We start from the raw sequence: 17,456 nt of genomic DNA, 5'->3' as shown, positions 1-17,456 counted from the left end.
ATATGAATGAAAGCACTCGCTACAAAACAAACTCTGTCATTTGCACTCGCTGCGGGGTGGTGACATTTACGTTCCGGGAGATCTCGACATGCTGGCCTTTGAATCTGACATTTATCTAATCTATCTAGTGTTGTAATGAGTAACGAAAGAAGATTGAAGATGACAAAATGAAATGTTGTCAAAATGAAGTGCACTGTGTAATTGGTATCTATATATATATAAGAATGAAGAAATATATATATATATATTGAAGAAATCTACTTTGGCATTTAAACTGGCATATTAGTGTTGGAACTAGGCAGCAAACTCATTAAAATACTGAGATCTGCTAGAGTTTCTCTCCAGTAATATAATGCAGTAGAGAGAATGAGGCACATTGTTAAGTGAATCCACTGTGCCCAGAGGGGGCTTCCGGTATTCTCCTGGGGGAAATCAAGCGTAGCTCAACGTGATGGTACAGTTGTCAAAGGGGAACACTCAGCTCGGCTGAAATGATCCCAGAAACTCCGACACATCTGGAGTTTCACAGTGACACTGAGAGACTCTCTCTAGAGGAGAGCTGGACTCGCTCAACGGTGGCAGTGATGAATGTAAATAGGAGGCAGAGTCCAGGAAAGTGTTTGCTTTTATAAATACATCTCTGGCCACTGTTAAATGACGTGGATGCTGGTTTAATTATTCTTTCTGTCTATTTGGAGAGCTGAAATGGCTTGAAAAGATTTCGATTTTGGCATTCGTTCTGCTTTCGACTCACATTTCACCGTATCATTTCCTCCTCTGGATTACAATGCGCTGCCCTGGATGAGCAAATATTGTTTAGACTGACATCCAAAATGTGGGTCTGTAAGCCAAAACAGGTTGCCAGCTGCATCTAAGCTTGATTAAATAACAAACGCAATGAATGCGCAGATATGTACATGGCTCAAATATTTCTTGTGGACACCTTTATTGACGCACTGTAAAAATATCCAGCTATTTACAATCTGGCTCAACCGAAAGAATCATCTTAACGAGTCAATGAATGAATCAAAACAGTTATGCACAATTATTAAGGAACAGTTCACACAGAAATCAGAATTTCCTTGCGATTCCGTCTCCCTCAGGCCTTCCCAGAAGTAGATGAGTTTGTTTCATCATTGGAACAGATTTGGAGAAATGTAGCATTGCATCACTTGCTCATCCGATAGATCCTCTAAAGTGAATGGGTGCCGTCAGAATGAGAGTCCAAACAGCGGATAAAACATCACAATAATCCACAAGAAAGTAGTCTGCAAACAAATCCATCAAGACTGAAAACATGAGTCCTAAATCTCTAATATTAAAAGTAATATTGTCTGAATCAGGAGAGACATATGCACATATTTATTTACAAGCAGTCCAAAACAGTTCTAAACAAATATGTCAGAGGATTTTGATGTGAGAGGACAACAGGAGATGGACTTTTTCACAGTGTTACTATGGATTACGGACATGTATTTTGGCCAGATATTATGGATTAAAGTTAAAAACATCTTAATAATGGATTTGTTTCCTATAGGCATGCAGCTTTTCGTGTGCATGATAACTGTATTTTCCCGACTATAAGTTGCACTTTTTTTTAATAGTTTGGCTGGTCCTGCGACTTATTTATCAAAATTAATTTGACATGAACCGAGAGAAATGAACCAAGAGAAAACATTACCTTCTCCAGCGGCCAGAGGGCGCTCTATGCTGCTCAGTGCTCCTGTAGTCTACACTGAAAACATAGAGCGCCCTCTTGTGGCTGGAGACGGTAATGTTTTATCTCGGTTCTTGGTTCGAAATAAATGCGACTTATAGTCCAGTGCGACTTATATTTGTTTTTTAACTCATCATGACGTATTTTTGGACTGATGCGACTTATACTCAGGTGCGACTTATATTCCAAAAAATACGGTACTTGTAGATTGTTGCAGTGTTTTTATCAGCTGTTTGGACTCTCATTCTGACGGCACCCATTCACTACAGAGGATCCATTGGTGAGAAAGTGAGTGATGCTACATTTCTCTAAATCTGCTCTGATGAAGAAACAAACTCATCTAGATTTTGGATGGTCTGAGGGTGAGTACATTTTCTGATCATTTTCATTTTTGGATGAACTGTTCATTTAAGAAAATGACATCATCTCTGAATAATCTACATGAAGCATATTAGCTAGGAGAAATGAAACAATCAGCGAAATGTAATTAATAGGAGGTCAATTAATCAAAGACAAAATATTCATGAAGAAATGTTTCAAAAAACAAATGCATGAAAGGATTGGTGAATGAGGAAAGTGGGGAGAAGAAAAAGTGCAAAGTGAGGGTTGTGCTTTCTGACAGTGTCCTTCAAGAAGGTCAGCCATCTGCTTTCTTCAAGCCTCTTCCCATAAGGCATGCAAACACCGTCATCACCATCTTGGGGTTGACCTCCACAAGGTCATCGGGCAGGGCGTACACCCTGACTCCGATTTTTCGCGCCACTGAGATTGCATATCTGCGAGTGGGAAGCAGAGATACGGATAAGGTTGCTGGTGGCGAGACAACAGGCAATTTGGCGTCAGATGTGTATCGGGGTAATTTATGAGGAGCTGTGGGGAGAACTTACTTTGCATTGTTTAGCCTGTCCTCTGGCGTCAGCTCTCCGGTCTTCACCATCTCGTATTTGATGGTTTTGGGCACGATGGTGTCGATCAGATCAATCACTGGCAGGCTAGTGCTGATTGATTTATCCTGGAATGATAGATTACAAAGAAGGTTTAAGTGAAAAAACTTTTCAACTTGGGCATGTTTGATATTGAATTCATTGATAGTGAACGGGATTCACCTTGAAGCTGTTAATATAGGAGTCTTTCTGGCCTTGTTTCAAGGTGTTGTTCACCCAGTCAATGATAACTTGGTCACTGACTTTTTCCCCATCACCGATGTCAGACAGAACCTTCAGTGTGTACCTGCGGGAGTTATTCATTGTAATGAACTGACTAAATAATTCATATCAACAATATTCAACAAGAATAGATGTGACCATAACATAACCATCTCCATATGGCATATATATAGTCAATACTTTTATTCAGCAGGGATGCATTAAACTGACCAAAGGTGAGAGTAAAGAAATGTATAATATAACAAAAGAAAATTTTATAACAATTAAATTCTGTTCTTCTGAACTTTGTATTCATCAAATTCTAAATAATTATTTCAGCCTAATCCTAATTATATATAAGAAATAAATAACTAAATAAATAAGTTTGCAATTTCAAACGAATTATACAAAAATTTTATTAGATTATACACACACACAATGTATATATATATATATATATATTAGTGGTGGGCCGTTATCGCCGTTAACGTGCTGCGTTAACGCGAGACTCTTATCGGGCGTTAAAAAAAATATCGCCGTTAATCTATTCTCAAAGTTGGGTTGGGAGCTGGGTCTATACTAAGCAAGCTATGATGACTTTCACCTTGATATTTTATATAACTGACTCGCTGAGGACAGCCTAAAAAGATGCTCAGGACAGTTGACGGGCCACTGCTCATGAAAACGCTTATCTTTCTCACGTGTTGTTAAGCCGTACCGCTTGTCGATTTAAACATTAAAGCATCCAAAAACTAGACGCGGAAAAGCTGATCAGAGTAGCGCGTGCCTTAGGGTGCGCATGAGAGAGAGAGAGACGCGTATCACGGACAGCGACACTGAACCGAGCTCTCTTCTGCGAAGTTCACCTCGAAATTCCTCCTGCACCCGAACGAACAAATGCAAATCGCAGTTTGAACAAACAAAAAGATGTGAAAGAGCCCAATTCAACACCACGGTGTTCTGGTGTTCAGGGCTCGCGCAGAGAAAGGCGTCTCAATACACTTGAACATCGAATTTGCTTATTTTTGCTCTTGTGCCGACAAATACATACAAAATATGTCAAAATATCCACCTTGGAAATTATACTCGAAAAAACTGTCAGTTATTTCTTAAGTGAACGTTAACAATTGAGGGAAAACATAGGATGTGTATTATATTGGATGCGTTCATGGTCTCTTAAAGGGACCGCGCCTAATTTAGCGACTGGCTGCTGTAATGTTAATCCAAGAAAATGAAAATGAAAATCACTCACTGCTCTTGACTGAATTAATTTGCATTAGTTTTAACAGTCAAACCAAACATATTCAGACAGCAGATATAATTTTTGATATATACATAGCAAAACTGTAATAATGTGATAAATGAAGGTGTCTGAATAAATGTAGGTTTGATTGTATATTTCATTTTTTCATTGAAGACTATCCAGTGCTATTATTTGGTTTCTGTACCTTGACACCTACAAACTTGAAAAACTTAAACATTGGTGTGAAACAGGAGTAATGTTGTTTGCACCCTGTGCAATGTGGAATTAGTTTACAGCTTTCTCAAGCACTTTGTGATACATTTTGGAAACAGGAGATGAGCCCCTTTTCTAATGCACCACCTAGCTTGATGAACCCCTTCTCAAAGACTTACTGTTTGTCAATTTTATTTGGGTAACACATATTCTGAATGCCTTCGGCAGAATTCGAATGAGCCATTTTAATCTAGATTAATTTCAAGATCACAGTGAGATTAATCTAGATTAAAAAAATTTATCTATGCCCACCTCTAATATATATATATATATATATATATATATATATATATATAGTAGTGCTGTCAAATAACTAATTGCGATTAATTGCATCCAAAATTAAAGTTTTTGTTTACACAATATGACTGTATACTTTGCATATTTATTATGTATATATTAATACAAACACATGCATATATTTTAGAAAAATATCTTGTTAACATATATATATATATATATATATATATATATATATATATATATATATATATGTATATATGTATATATGTATATATATATGTATATATATATATATATATATATATATATATATATATACACACACACATATATACACACATATATACACACACACATATATCTATCTATCTATCTATCTATATATATATATATATATAATATAAGAATATAAATAAATAATTGTATATATATGTAATTATTTTCAAAATATATACTGTATGTGTGTATTTATTTATATTTATATATAACACACACACACACACATGCACACACACACACACACACACACACACACATATATATATATATATATATATATATATATATATGTATATATATATATTATAATTATCTAATTATTGTAATTATTTTATTAATATATAATTGTATATACATGTAATTATTTTCAAAATATATACTTTATGTGTGTATTTATATATTTATATATTTTAACACACACACACACACACAAACATATATACAATAAAATATAAAATAAAGATCCACCCATATAAGAAAAACTCAGTGGGGAGTAAGCAGGTAGAAAAAAATATTAGATTAAAGGTGCTGTATGTAAGATTTTTACTCTACTAAAGCATAAAAACACCATAATATGCTTGCTGATATTTAAGAAACATGCTAAGTTAACATACTTGTTAACGGAATGTCTGTAGTTGTTTTGGTTTGTCAAACCCGCTCACTGGTGGTTAATCCAATTGTATTTCGGCAGCCTGGGTTGACAGTTGGTGGAAAACACCGTGTAATTCATTTATTGTCAAGTGCGCTTGTTTATGTTTGTGTCATCAATCTGGCAACCTGCGTGCTTCAAGTCTGAGGAGGAGGGGTCGGGTGAAAAAAAAATCTCCATTATTTTGAATTTGGACTGTAATACCTAGTTCAACCACTCTGTGTCAGTCCTACATACAGCACCTTTAATACAAGTCATGAATTTTCCACAAATTCCGCAAAATGTAAAATAGTTACAAATTGCCATTGGACTGTGTTGAATCCTAAACTGTAAAAATAAAGTACCTTCTCATTAACTGCCAGACCAACGCAAGGGTGTGCATGGAGCTTCCTTCATTGATATTCTCACCACCGATTCCTACTAAGGAAAACTTTGCTTCCTTTTTGGCCAGTGCGACCGCATAATTACAATTCTCAAGCTACAAAACAAACATATGTCAACCAAATTAACATGACATGTATAATTCAACCCTAACAACTGCAGGTCTCCATACATAAATAGCATTTTTTGAGGAAGAAAGCATGCATTTTGAATTCTGAACGCAGCTAGCCGGTACCCTGAGGCAGCTGTGCAAATCATTTCAGCAGGGACACAAATTCAACATGTTGCAATACAGCCGTATTTAATTTGCTGTCAGAAACAAATAGATTTTGACCCATTATTAATGTGATGTAAAAAAAGCCAGTTGTTTAACACATTCAGTAGCTTCTTGTTCTTTTTTTAAACTCTGATATAAAACTTCAATACAAACCTTCTTCATGTTGGATCCCAGTATAGGATAGGGAGGTTTATTAACTCGAGTCCAGTTAACAGGAACCTGGATTCTCTCATACAGCTGAAGAATGATGAGACCGTCTTGCAGATCACTGGAGAAGAAGATGGTAATGATGAAATTCACTCTCTTGGTTATAATGCGCTCAAGTAAAGACAATGAATCAATATGAGTTATGTTTAAAGGTGCAGACCACCACTGATTTGTCAGGAAGTTTCTTCATAACACACCATATTAAATCTGCTTGTTAAACCATTCACCAGATGAAAACTGTATATATCATCACTTAATAGTTTGAAAAAGTAAGTGATAGTCCACCTTTACTGTGATCAACAGTATGATCTGCAATTTTATTCATATCTATCGCACAAATTATACATTACAATATTGTTATATAGTTACAGCCCAAAGAAATTCCAGTCACTCCTTTTCATCTATCGATTAATATAACAATAATTCCTGTTTAATCTTTTACCACACTGTTAATATAAAGTAAAAGTAATTTGAAGGAAATTTTCTGGAATTTGGAACGTTTAACTTGCATTTGATTGTACTTTAGAGTTAATGGAAATGTCCATGAAATTAATGTAACACCAAAAAAAAAAAAAAAAAAAAAAAGGTCCGCTAAATAAAGTAATATGAATCTAAATGTATGCACAAGTTACAGTATCTGCCCAAATGTAATACTTTGGGAAGTTTAAGCATTGCCAATAGGGATGCCTGCCTTAGAAAGAACTACTAAAAACTGTAAAATAATATTTTGTATATAACACCATAGGTATACCATCTCACAACCTCCCTGCAGATCCATCATTTAGTTATGAATAAAAAGTAATAAAATAAAGTCTTATGTGTTCCCTATTGGTTTATACTGTTTTTAGCTTTTGTTTCCAGGGCCAAGACTAGCCCTTATGTTTCAGTGTCGCTGTAGAAAGCTCTGGCATTACTGTAAGCTGGAACAGATGGCTGTGTTACCTGTACAGGTGATTGACATGTGGAGCAACTCCCAGAGAATTCATCCAGTTTCTGAACGTCCTGTCCTCTCGTGTTTCCCCTGCAGTCGATGGGATTCATTTTCAAGATTATTATGCATTTTTATGTTTTTATATGTTGACTATTTTGATTGGATGTCCATGTTTATACCATACTCGCATAATAAGCACAAACTGTCCACCATCTCATAAAATTAAATTGGCTACTTTGGCTGTGGTACCTTTATGATTTCTAAATATAGACTGACAAACCAACATTAATGTGGGTAGTCATATGCTAATGATTTTTTTCAGTTGTTTTCATAAAAGTGAACTAGGGATGAAGCCAGATCTAAAAAAAGCTAGATTAGTTTCCCATGATAAACTCTTAGTAAATACGTTTTTAATAAAACCATTTAAACCTGAATGATTACATGATTACATGATGATAGTCTGAGCTAAATATTATTAGTTTGCACAATAGACCTTTGTCATAATTAACAATAAAACCAGGCTGCGGACTGAATAAATATTGTTATGAATGAAGCAATGGGCATGACGGTAAAATTATAATTTTTCTCTTTTTGCAATGTAAATGGAAGAGAAAAGGCAGTTAACAGGTTCTGGCAAATCTACTTATGTGTAGGCTTGATGGCATTGACTACTGTATTCAAGGAGACAGAATGAAGAAGAAAAAGGAACAATCAGATCAGGAGGACAGAAGAGAGATAAACAGACAGTAAGATGAACCCAGTGACCCCAATTACTGATGTCACGTGTGACCCTCTTACACACACGTGCAGAACAGCCACAGCACGCCCCCTGCTGCTCACTAAGAACACTGCACGTGCTTTAACTCCAGAGCGTGCAAGGAAAACCTCGATAAGATCAGTTCAATAATTATGTATTCATAAAATGTAACCTGTAACCGATTATCTTGAAAACTCACCTATGACGTCACATTACATTTGAACGTTTCCTGTTTGTTATCAGGTTTTATGAATTAATCTTGTAAGAAAAAAAAAATGCTCAAAAATATGATAGGAAACAATACACTATTAAGTTATTATTATTATTATTATATCCAGCTTTGTGTTACAAAATAATAATAAGAAGAAGAATAATATGTAGGTGGTGAAGATAATACAGCCATTGCAAAATAAAGATTAAAATACTGACTTTTTTTTTGAACTTGTATGCCGTGATGAATGTATTGCTTGAAATAAGTGCTTTCATGGATGCGGTTGTTTGAGTATGTTTCTTGTTTTGATCATTGGAAATGTCTGCTTGGTAATTCAGACAGGATGTGAGCTCAGATGTAGAGCAAAGATAAGGCAGCATCATTCATCACAGGCAGTCAGCAAGCCCCAGGCTGCATACACAACACCTTTCTCACGTCCCATGTTTGGCACATTCACATATCAAAAATAATGCAACTCACCCTCAATTGTATAATCAATGCCATTACTGGCGGCTCGGTTCAAGGCCGGGTACATGTTGAAAAGATTGGCTACGAAGGCCATGTTGAGCTTCTGGTTTCCTGCCACCACATCACTGGGAGTGACAAACTGTCTGCAGTCCAGACGATCCGCCTGCTTCAGCATCAGCTCTGCTCGCCTTTCATCATCACGCTCCTAAAACAGAGACTTATTAAACCTAAAGAACAAGAGATCTGGAGCAGGTGATTATCTAAAAGACATCTGCTACGTGATTAATGGATGTTCTGTAACACAATAATAGGACAATATGAGGTGTAACATTACAAACAATACGCTTTACACCCACATTCAGTCACTTTCTTTGGCATGAAAAATAGACCCTATTTGCATGATTTTCCCCATACATTATAAACATTGTATTGCACAAAATGTAGTTAGTAGTATAGTTTTTATAAATTTTTGAATCCGTTTTTTAATCACATAGTTGTGCTATATGTCGACGCACTAACATATTGGAGCCGAAATAAGATCTCAAATTACAGTTTGCATTGTCTGAATAAAATTTAGGTGGTTCTTGCTTATACAAAAACTTTTGTGGCACTTATGTGCTCTAAGGGTTCTCTAGGTGATTGTAAGGCTATTAAATTATTAAAAAATTATACTTTAACCAGTTTTAGAGTTAAATTCAATAAGTCATTTGGGGCGTCAATGAGAATCACCATCGAGAATAACTGATAGAAACCCATTATAAGCAAAACATTATGCATTATGATGAAAAAAAAAACATTTTTTTGTTTTTATTTATCTTTTTTTTAAGTAAATTTTGATAATATGTACTCCATGGTATTTTGGCATGTCATTCTTAGGCTTAAGGGTTTCAAAATGTACAATAACACTATTTTCAGGTGTCTTTGTTACACATGCAACATGTACTTACTATATTCATAACAAATAATTATGCATAATTACATGCAAGTAACCCTAATCCAAAATCTAATCATAACCCTAATCATATAGTAAGTACATGTAGCTAATTAATATTACTCAGTACTTAATTGTGTGATTATACTGTAACAAGGACACAGTGAATAGTTATATTCTACCCAGAATACGTCTGACCTTAAAGATGTCAATAATTTAAAACAACAGACAACAAAACTGCAGTGTATGCTTATTGAGAAGCGGAGCTGGGGATGGAGAAGGATAACTGGCTCCTGAATAATACTGAATTAACCTTATATAAGGGAGACGTGATAGGCGTCATATTCTTTTAGGTAGACATGGATCAGCTGAGAGTCACTAACGTGATGTGTGGTGAGATGTGCACCAACCTGGACAAGGTCTTTGTTGTATTTTGGGGTGTCAAAACCAAAAAGGGATTCGAAAAATAGTTATAGTGCAATAGCAATAGTGACATTTTCACCACAAATATGTATAATTCATAGACGAATAAACCTGTCCAATTCTGATTTACAAAAACAAACCCAACACTCATAACCGCTCTCCCTTTTTTAGGTCCTTGTCTTATTGTTTTTTGTTCTCATATTTCCCTTGGCTTTGTTTGGGCAGCAATCAGTGTTGGGTGTCAAAAAGTCAAGAAGTTTCTTATCTGCACTACATCATGTCATTAAGTGCTAAACAGTCGCTGACACAGGAAACGAATCAGCATGTTGACTTCCTCAGTAAAAAGGCAAAGGCTGCAGACCGAACATTCAGAAGGACTTACATTGAAACCAGACATGTCAATGTCAATCCTCATCTCGTCATCCACGTCTCCTTTAGGCGAGATCTGATTGAGCAGGTGGAAATATGCCCTGGAGTCCTGAGAGCAGAAAAAGGCTCTGTTTATTTACACAAGTCAATCTTAACTGACATAAAAATTCTCATAGAATTTGATGTCAAACCAGATCAAAGGCTGGGCTTTTATACTGCCTATAGGCCTGTGATTCATTTACCATATGGAATATACTTTAAATATATATTTAACAAATATATATTAACATGTATGTACGTTTATATTTCATAAATCCAAAAATATTTATACACTAAATATATTTTTCTTAAACCCTGAAGTGCATTTTGTAATATATTTTTGGGTAACACTTTAGAATACTGTTTCTTACTTACTGCAGAACTAATAAGGAATTATTGAAGAAATAACAGGTGATTATTCATTAACACTTAACTCACTAATAAGGAAGATGTGTTAACTGATCAAAATTTAATATAATTTTATGATTGTGTTAAGTAACAGTTAGCTAATCAATAACTAATGAATTATGTACCTCCTGAAGAACTACTATTAATTATCTACTAGTTAGGGTTGAAGAAATATAACTATGAAGTAACTACTAATGAACAGTTATACGCAAATAATCACTATAATAATCAGGCTGTGGCCCTCAAATCAAGTACTTGAGTAAAAGTACAGATACCCCAATAAAATATTACTCCAGTGAAATTATAAGTAGGCCTGTTCATTTTTAAAATGACTTGAGTAAAAGGACAAGTACAAAGTACTACTACACTAGCAACATTGTTACAGTCCACTTATTAGCCTATAATGGAAATGAAATATGCATTTTGTTTGCTTCTAAATGTTTAAGCTTTGATTATAAAATGTTTGTTCAATTAGTTTAAATGTGGGCAGTATGCATGTTAAAACTGAATAAAATATAAATTATCTGATAATTCTTTATTAATTACTAAAGGGTATAATTTCACTTTAGAATAGGCCTGCTGTTTCAGGTTCGAAATACGTCCTGCAGAATTATTTGATAATTCTTTATTAATTACTAATTTGTTACGTGTATTTTCACTTTTCCTCAGGCTTTGCCTTACATACAGAAATTGAATAAAAAAATAATGTGGTATATGCTGATGAGGCAAACATACAGTACTGTACTGTATATAAAATATAAAAACTAAGGTAAGTTATCACGTCATGGTGGGGTTCCTACTGGAAACTGATTTCTTACAAAACACACTCACAAAACAATTCACTACACAGGCAAAACCTCTGTAAAATGTATTGCATTTATTAATATTGCATTTTCATACTACTACTACTGCTAATAACTTTTATATGAAAGGGTCACAATTCAATGAAATTGTGTATAACTGTTCATTAGTAGTTACTTCATAGTTACTTTTCTTAAACCCTAACTAGTAGATAATTAATAGTAGTTCTTCAGGAGGTATGGCATAATTCATTAGTTAGTGATTAGCCAACTGTTACTTAACACAATCATACAATTATATTACATTCTGATTAATTAACACATCTTCTTAAGTAGTGAGTTAAGTGTTAATGAAAGATTACCTGTTAGTTCTTCAATAATTCCTTATTAGTTCTGCAGTACGTAAGAAACAGTATTCTAAAGTGTTGCTTATTTTTGCATTTGAAAGTTTACACTAAATACATTTAAAATTCTGAAAATATATTACCTTTATCTATGCTATTTGTAATTAATATATTTAGGATATTCACTACAGTTCAAAAGTTTGGGGTCTCTTTTGTTTACCAAGGCTGCATTTATTTGATTGATATATGTATATATACTGTATATAATGGGGCGATGTCCATTTTCAGTAGCAACTGATAATGAGGGCATCTTTAATGAAGCTTATAAACTACCTTAATGTCGTCACTGAAGTTTCTGATTGGTTCCCAGCCAGCAGCTTTGAGGTGATAGTTGACCCATCGCAGCAAAAGGTCCTCGGGGGACATTGACATCAGGTGGTCCAGATCCTCTGACTCATCCAGCAAAGCAATTAGAGCTACAGATGCATAAATACACAGACACGTGTTACTCAAACCTCTTAAGAGGCATAAATCAGTCACTCACGCACATGCATGCTTTTATTTATTTATGGCAGCAATCAACACCCCATTGGACAGCACCATGATTATAAAAATCACAATTTATGCTATTGCAGCAGAGTAATGACCTTCATTGCGTGAGATCTCAATGTCAGCGAAGAGGCCGATTTTTATGATTTGCCAGAGGAGGCCAAGCACGAGGTGAGGGGTTCCTGCTTTCATGTCCTGAGCATCGATGTTGACCACCGTGCAGCCAATAGCTGACGCAGAGTTGAGAGCCAACACCAAATTCTCCTGTAGAAACAACAGATAGAACTATTTGTGGTCAAAATATAATGCACACATCTTTTATCCGAAAGCTACTGAAGGCCCATTCACACTACAAGTATTGTTAATAATCGTTTTGATTGTGTGATAATAGTGACAGCATATATAACTATAACAGTAAGAAAACAAATAAACAAGAGTCACTTTCAGCCAATCAGAATCCGCCTGACTTTAAAAAGCTGGAGCATTAAATGACAGATGCCTAAACTGCAGCACACGCTTATAATAAACGGAACATTATCGTGTGATCTTATGGATGCTATATATAGATAGTGTTATCTTTATAGCTGTCATTTTCAGTGTGTGTGGGTCTAAAGATGATAAACATACAGAAAGTGCATTAGGAAGAATCTCAGAAAAACTTAATAAAGAATGGTTCTTATAAAAAACTTGTATTTGCATGTATTCATACAATGATGCATTAAAAATATTAATATATTGTAGCATTATCATGTGGTGATGTGGATGCTTATGTTAGGATTTTAAATATAGCTATATCTATAACAATATAGTGATATCATGCTTATTGTAAACTGGTTTTAAAGATCATTTAATAGCACAAAGCAATATAAAAAGATAGATAAAGCACATTGAGGTTATCTTAAAAACTAGTTAAGAACATGTCCTGGTTATATTTCACCCAGAAATAAGTGTTAATGGGTCTTAGAGATAATTTAATAGCACAAAACAATATAAAAGATACATAAAACGCATTGAGGTTATCTTAAACAACTAGTTAAGAATATGTCTAGGTTTCGTGTGAGAGGTAGGTTTAAGGGAAAACATTAGGGTAAAGGGATAGAAAATACAGTTTGTAAAACATGCATGAAAACCCAACATGTGTGTGTGTGTGTGTGTGTGTGTGTGTGTGGTAGATTGACCTATCGAGTGAGATTTTCAAAGATCTACTTTTTTGATGTTTGTTGGGTCTCAAATGTGAGAATGCTTACGGCCATTGTAAACGGAGTGCACTTCTTGGTGTTGATGACCCGCTCATCAATGGTGTCTGACTGTGAGAGGTTGATCATTTTGCTGTAAAGAGACAGCCGAGATGTTGTTAAACATGAACTGGTATTTATCAGGAACTGTGATGAATAATGAATCCCTCTGTGCATTTAACAGCATAACAAACATTACTGAGTTCATCTCATATTACCACAACAATATTCCATCTTTCACAGATTTGAATAAGCTGTCTGTCTCCGGGTCCATCGGGATCAGATGCTTGCAGTCAGGATCGTCTGCCAAGGACTTATTGATCCAGTTCACAAAGGCCACTTTTTCTTCATCTGAGAACGGATTCAAAAACAAAACATTAGTAAAATGGCATTTGGTCCACATGTGTCAGGGGTCATCCATTGACAAATCTCAAATAATTCAGGTTTTCACTTTTTCTGAAGTAGTGCTCAAGTATGGCAGGAACATTTTACACATGTCCAAGTGAAACAGGATATTCAATATGAAAATATGTAGAGCTGGACTTGATTTTAGGCAGCAGGAATTCCTTGGATGGAGAAAGTTGGGCATTGTATAGCAGAATGGAGGTGGGCAAAAATTAGACAAACCGTTTCTACATAAAAAACAGAAATGTGCATAAATGTGCATAACATAACTAAGCACATTATTGTTTCACAGTGACTTCCGTGAGGATGTAAACGCCACCACCTGAGTAAGAATGCTGAGTTCCTTCACTTGAGATCTTCGATGTTCCTCCAAACGAACGAATCCCATCCCGCCTGGAGATGACCTTGCGGAAAGTTTCTCTCACCTCTTTGCTTCTCATGTCTTGGTAAATCTGAAGAATAAAGCGAGATCTCAGCTTTCAAAGTGCATGGCACAATCGACATATCAGGCCCTTTGACCAGCTCACCAGCATTTTAAGATAAGACAAAAACCCATAGCCAGGCTTACCGCAACAAACTCTTCAAAACTGATCTTCTCGTCTTTGTTGGTGTCCCCTTCCATGAACTTCTCCACAATCTCCCGTACCTTGTATCCAGGAATGTTAAAGCTGGCCTCTCGAAAGAGCTCCTGAAGTTCAAAATCGCTCACATAGCCACTGTTATCAATATCTGCAATGAAAAAACGGCAGTTTGCGTTGACAGTTGTCCATTCTTGCAGCAAACGGTTGGACATAATACTTCAGCATTAAAATGATATGTGTAGAATTGCGTGAGGCAATGCTCAGCCGTAAAAACAGACATTTATAGTCAGTTATTGCAGCTTTGATAATGTTTGACAAGCACCAAGTCAGATGATCCAAACTCGTTCCAATGCACAGTTTACTAAGACTACAGCGAGATTCAGACAGAATTGAACTGACCGATTTTGTTGAAAGCCTCTCTCAGCTCCTCCAGATCTTCTCGGGAGATCTGTGTCACTTTGCTGTCCATGCTGTTCTCAATGCAGCAGTTCTCACCATGCAAAAGACCTGCCTAAAAAGTCCACACAGAGAGTTTGCGTGGTGTAAAACCTGTTTGCCCACAGCTGTATCTCTATGATAAGCAAATCCATGGTGGACACAACTGGTAAAAACACATTTACAGACGTGTGCCACCATCCAAAAGTGTGGGTTTGGTACCATTTTTTTCATGCTTTCAAGTTTCTTATGCACACAAAACTTTGTTTTATTGAAAATACAGTAAAAACTGAAATATTATTATAATTTCAAATAACTGTTCTCTTTTTGAATATATTTTAAAATGTCATTATTCCTGTGACGCAAAGCTGAATATTCAGCAGCAGCCATTACTCCAGACTCCAGTCACGTGATCCTTCAGAAATCATTCTAATTGGCTAATTTGGAATAAGGAATTTTAACATTTGTTAATATCATCAGTTAAAAACAGCTGAGCGAGGATTTTTCTTTGTTGAATACAGTTCAAAATCTATTTGAAACTGAATTGAACTTTTTTAATTTCACTTTTAATCAAATTAATTAGTCTAAGTATTAATTATAAAACATTCATATTTAAATATTCATATATTCAAATTAAAAATGTTACTGGCCCTACATTTTTCTGTTATATAATGTATAATTTGTAAATTATCTTTTTTTTTATCAGCATTAAACGTTTAGGTTTTAGCATTTGTAATCACATTTTGCCTTTACAATGTTCGTTTTAAATCATGCTAAGATGTAATAAATGCATTTTAGAAGTACTGCACAAGTAATATGAGACCATAAAAGCTGCAAGACACAAAACAAGAGAATTAGCAAAACGCTATGAAGTCACACCACATGACGTGTCAACATCCCAGCGGTGATTCACGTCAGATCCACAGATACAAGTCTTCAATCATCAATCACAGAAATATTAGTGAATAAACAACATACAGCGAAAACGGAAGCTATTGAACACATAAACATCAGCAAAATTCGCTGCGACTAGATTGTGAATTAAATCAAAGCTTTATGAATGCTGCCATTACATTAGGCTAGATGAAAACGATACCTTTCTCCTAAACGTCTCAAGACTAAACTTGAGATTAACCTGGAAAAGATGTTAATATTCCAGTCGAGACGTTGACAGCGTCGCCTGTCCTCTCCAGAGCGTATGTGGAGATGTGTTAGGTAAGGAAAGAGACCTTTGACCCGTAATGTCTGTTAAAGGCGATGGCTTCGTACTAACACAGATCTGGAGTTAACGTTTAACACCCAACCGAACGCTGTGTCAGCTGAAGCTGTCATGACATTTGCTTTTTGTACTTACTCTAGCTGCGAAAGTGACACGTGAGAGGCTATACTTTATCATTCACTTGACACTTGTCTTTAATTTTGTGACCTAACAAAACGACTTCACATTTCACTGGTTTTGTTAACTAGCTTGACACTCACTGCACAATACTCACACACAAACACACAAACACACACCCGTAAACCTGCAAGGCTTCTTTGATTTATGGGAAAAGAGCTATTTAATTGGTAATATAACTAGAGTGATTAGATACAGAAGCAGATTGAAAGTAGGCCTACAGCAGAGCTGCCTGCTGCTTTGTAGTCAGACCTTATCAGATGACCTGATGATGGATCGAAGGAAGGAATCAGAATGACCTGGAAAACAACATTCTAGCACTTTAGTGTCCCTCCCGCGCTGTTCAACTCACTGGAGACCGAACAAGAAACCTCAGCTGACAGATGTTTGACAGCAGATCTTCATGTTTTAAGCATGACCCTAAACACTACAGTACGAGCACATGGTGAGGATGGAAAGAAACCTCATTTCATGACTAAAAAAGTACAGTTTAATGACTGAAACATTATAAAAGTACTCTACAAATAGTTAAGGTGTAGATTATAAAAGGCTGCAAAATATTGCACCTGGGCAAAAAAAGAAAAGAAAAAGAAAATTTGAAAGTAAAAAAAAAAAATCTGAAAAAAAGGGGAAAAATTTTTGTCATATATTTAAAGGTAAAAGCAAGTTGAGCAGTAATAAATTAATTGGACTTTGACCACTTTGAACTTTGAGAATTATATAATTAGAATGAAAACATTCTTTAGTGTTACATTGTTATGCG

At 35.4% G+C, this 17,456-nt stretch overlaps 1 protein-coding gene across 2 annotated transcripts; it reads right to left on the bottom strand.

The window, feature by feature from the left end:
- Positions 1 to 2,131: 2,131 nt before the first annotated feature.
- LOC113046010 (plastin-1-like) lies at positions 2,132 to 16,577 on the bottom strand. 2 transcript variants are annotated; one of them, XM_026206831.1, is made up of 16 exons: positions 16,394 to 16,577; positions 15,262 to 15,373; positions 14,850 to 15,010; positions 14,604 to 14,733; positions 14,095 to 14,227; positions 13,889 to 13,970; positions 12,740 to 12,905; positions 12,426 to 12,568; positions 10,515 to 10,610; positions 8,791 to 8,983; positions 7,354 to 7,432; positions 6,358 to 6,472; positions 5,891 to 6,024; positions 2,824 to 2,947; positions 2,605 to 2,729; positions 2,132 to 2,493 (listed from the first exon to the last, which is right to left on the bottom strand). In XM_026206831.1, the coding sequence occupies exons 2-16, from the start codon at positions 15,329 to 15,331 to the stop codon at positions 2,355 to 2,357; spliced, it is 1,890 nt and encodes a 629-aa protein (XP_026062616.1). In that variant the 5' UTR covers positions 15,332 to 15,373; positions 16,394 to 16,577; the 3' UTR covers positions 2,132 to 2,354. The 2 variants fall into 2 exon arrangements, with proteins under 2 accessions (XP_026062616.1, XP_026062617.1); XM_026206832.1 differs by having other exon boundaries at positions 16,433 to 16,577.
- Positions 16,578 to 17,456: the final 879 nt, after the last annotated feature.

The sequence above is a fragment of the Carassius auratus genome, chromosome 27 (genome assembly GCF_003368295.1).
Source record: "Carassius auratus strain Wakin chromosome 27, ASM336829v1, whole genome shotgun sequence".
Classification (NCBI taxonomy): Eukaryota; Metazoa; Chordata; class Actinopteri; order Cypriniformes; family Cyprinidae; genus Carassius; species Carassius auratus.
This window is presented reverse-complemented; position numbering and strand designations above follow the sequence as displayed.